The following is a 3,099-nucleotide window of genomic DNA, read 5'->3' as shown; positions in this document are numbered from 1 at the left end:
TACATAATATATAATACAAAATACATAATACATAATATATAAAGAATATATCATATATAATTAATATATAATATAATATACAATATGTAATATATAATATATAGTAATAATATATAAAAATTAATATATCATATATAATTAATATAACATATATTGCATGCATATGTATATAGATTCATTCATACAAGCACACATACACACATACATATATATGACTCATTTATATGTATATATAGATGAAGAGCAGGCTGTACCCGTTTCTCCCTTCTCTCCCGGAGGACCAGGAATTCCATCACGTCCTTGATCACCTCTCATACCCATTGGCCCAGGAAGCCCTGGGAGTCCTGGAGGGCCTGAAACAAACAGAAACCCAAACCATGTCACAGGGCCCCCTTCTGATGGCCTACTGTCAATAGCAGGGAGAGAGGTCGAAAGTGCCCAAAGGTACTGATTTTTTCAGAACTGTAGTTATGTGGAAACGCATTCATAGTAAAAAAAAAAAAAAAAAAAAAAAAAAAAAACAAAAAAACACACACAAACAAATGAACTAAAAAACAACCCCAAAACCTATGCCTAGGTTAGTCCTATCCTGAGATGACCGTGTTATTTAATACTAGCAAATACTTCAATTAGGCAGTGTCCTGAACCCCACTATTCTGCAAGTGATAGGACAGTATACTTAATCTCAAGGACAAAGTGTGTTTTCTCCAGACAGAGAGGCAGAATAAGTTTTAAAATGACACCTGGAGGGCCAGTGCTTCCTGGAGGGCCCGGGAAGCCTTTCTGTCCTTTAAGACCCAAATCACCATCAGGACCTGGTTTTCCTAGAGATGCAGATAGAGGAGAGAAAAAGAACACCAAGATGTAAGTATTTTAGTTACATCGACTACTGAACCAGTCAGTTCCTCCGTCAGCCATGCTCGGACTGCCCGTAAGGAAATTCCTGACAGGTCACCTCAGACATTTGTTCTGACATTTCTCCTGGAAAGGCCACAGCTGTGATTTCCTTCCTGTGCTGAAGTTCTAACACCAGCTACTCAGAATGCCACTGCATGTAGCAAGGAGGTTTTTAAAAATTAGGGCTGACAAGATGGCTCAGTGGGTAGAGGTGCTTTGTAAGCCAAGCCTGACAGCTTCAATTCGATCCCTATACAAATGGCTCAATATCTGACTAACTGCTAAAATCAGGAGCTAACTGCAAATCTATCAAATCCCTCACTTAAATGCTGAAATCAGGAGCTAACTGCAAATCTATCAAATCCCTCACTTAAATGCTGTATTCATGTAGCCTGCAGCTGTAACCTAAGAGTTTAGCAAGTTTCTTTGTGGTTGTTATTGGTTTTTTTTTTAAGATTTATTAAATACATTTTTTTTTCAGGGCTGGAGAAGATGCTCAGTGGTTAAGAGCACTGACTGACTGCTCTTCCAGAGGTCCTGAGTTCAATTCCCAGCAACCACATGGTGGCTCACAACCATCTGTAATGGGATCTCATGCTCTCTTTTGGTGTGTCTGAAGACAGCTTCAGTGTATTCATATACATAAAATAAATAAATAAATAAATAAATAAATAAATAAATAAATCTTTTTTAAAAATACATTTTTTTCTTTCTACCTTTCCCTCCTGCCAGGACTGGGAATTGAACCTATGACCTTGTGTATGTGAGAAAATGCTACACTACTGAACTTCATCTCCAGCCATGCAATTGTTTTTAATAAAACAAAATGAACACTTGTTTTTTGTGGTTTTTTTTTTTTTTTTCGAGACAGGGTTTCTCTGTATAGCCCTGGCTGTCCTGGAACTCTGTAGACCAGGCTGGCCTTGAACTCAGAAATCCGCCTGCCTCTGCCTCCCAAGTGCTAGGATTATAGAGGTGTGCCACCACCGCCCGGCCTGAACACTTGTTATGAGCTAATATGGATAACAAGATCCAGATCAGAAATATGTCAGGAAAAAAAAAGATTTAAAATAGCACTACAGGTGGAATTATGTTTGTCATAAATTTATAGACTAAAATCCTAACCCCCGGTGCCTCAGAAAGCCATTTTGTTTGGCAATGTGATTGTCAAAAATTGGGGCTGGCAAGATGGCTAAGTGGGTAGTGGTGCTTGCAGCCAAGCCTGAGAATCTAAATTTGATCCCCAGGACCCACATGATGGAGTGCACTGATTCCCACAAGTTCTTGCACGTTGTCCCCTGACTTCCACATGGATACCACACACCACAACACATACAATGAATAAACAAACAAATGAATAAATAAATAGAGCTAAATATTGCATTTAAAATATGTTTTAAAGTCAAACAAAAGTGAGGACTCTAATCCATCACGAGTGGCATCTTTGTAAGAGTTCAGGATGCAAACACAAGGGGAGACAGGAAGAGACAGCTCTAGCCAAGGCCAGAGGTCTCACAGGAACCAGCCTTACCAACACTTCGGTCTCAGAGTTCTGGTTTCCAGACTGTGAGAAAGCAGTAGACTGTGGGTTAAGTAACCCAGTCTATGATTTTGTTAGAAGCCTCGCTGTGTCATTCTAACCTAAGATTTTGCAAGAAGTACTGTTTTATGCCTCTAGGCTGAATTTATTGAGGCAGAACTTCGGATGTCTTGATTACATGAGTAGGTGTTTGTTTAGATTTCATTCCACTAAACAGTAAAACGAGGTCTTCCTAGCTAATTCACCAGCTTTTAGTGCTCTACAATTTGAAGTTCAATGTTGAATCAAAACACCTATTGCACACACACCGGAAATCATAGCTTTCTGTTTACAAAGGCGAGTCTAAAAACGTAAGGGCCATCCTACACGCTGCTGCCACCTGTCAGAACTGTAAAGCTGGGGCTCACCTGTTGCAGGATATTTGATAACACTGTGGATCCCCAGATTGTGTTGTTTACTGGGACACCCTGTTTCTAGTCATAGTAGTGTGCCTCAGCCCTTAGCACACACCTTTAATCACTCCGGCTGGACTACACACAGGGTAAAGTTAGTGTGTACCATGTTTGAAAGTGATGTCTGAGTGGCAGAAAAAGGGACAAGTCAGAGAAAGATTTGACAGACGAGGCTATGCCCAAAGCTCACAAGAACAGAGAAAAAAGAGA

General features: G+C 39.8%; 1 protein-coding gene across 2 annotated transcripts in view; it reads right to left on the bottom strand.

The window, feature by feature from the left end:
- Col4a3 (collagen type IV alpha 3 chain) overlaps window positions 1-3,099 on the bottom strand; it is a 127,515-nt gene that overhangs the window by 16,976 nt on the left and 107,440 nt on the right. For both annotated transcript variants that reach the window (XM_031368174.1, XM_031368175.1), the window contains 2 exons: window positions 744-824; window positions 255-353 (listed from right to left, as the gene is read on the bottom strand). In XM_031368174.1, coding sequence (XP_031224034.1) covers window positions 255-353; window positions 744-824 — 180 coding nt within the window. The remainder of the gene's footprint in view (window positions 1-254; window positions 354-743; window positions 825-3,099) is intronic.

This window comes from Mastomys coucha, unplaced genomic scaffold, assembly GCF_008632895.1.
Source record: "Mastomys coucha isolate ucsf_1 unplaced genomic scaffold, UCSF_Mcou_1 pScaffold14, whole genome shotgun sequence".
In the NCBI taxonomy this organism is placed as follows: Eukaryota; Metazoa; Chordata; class Mammalia; order Rodentia; family Muridae; genus Mastomys; species Mastomys coucha.
This window is presented reverse-complemented; position numbering and strand designations above follow the sequence as displayed.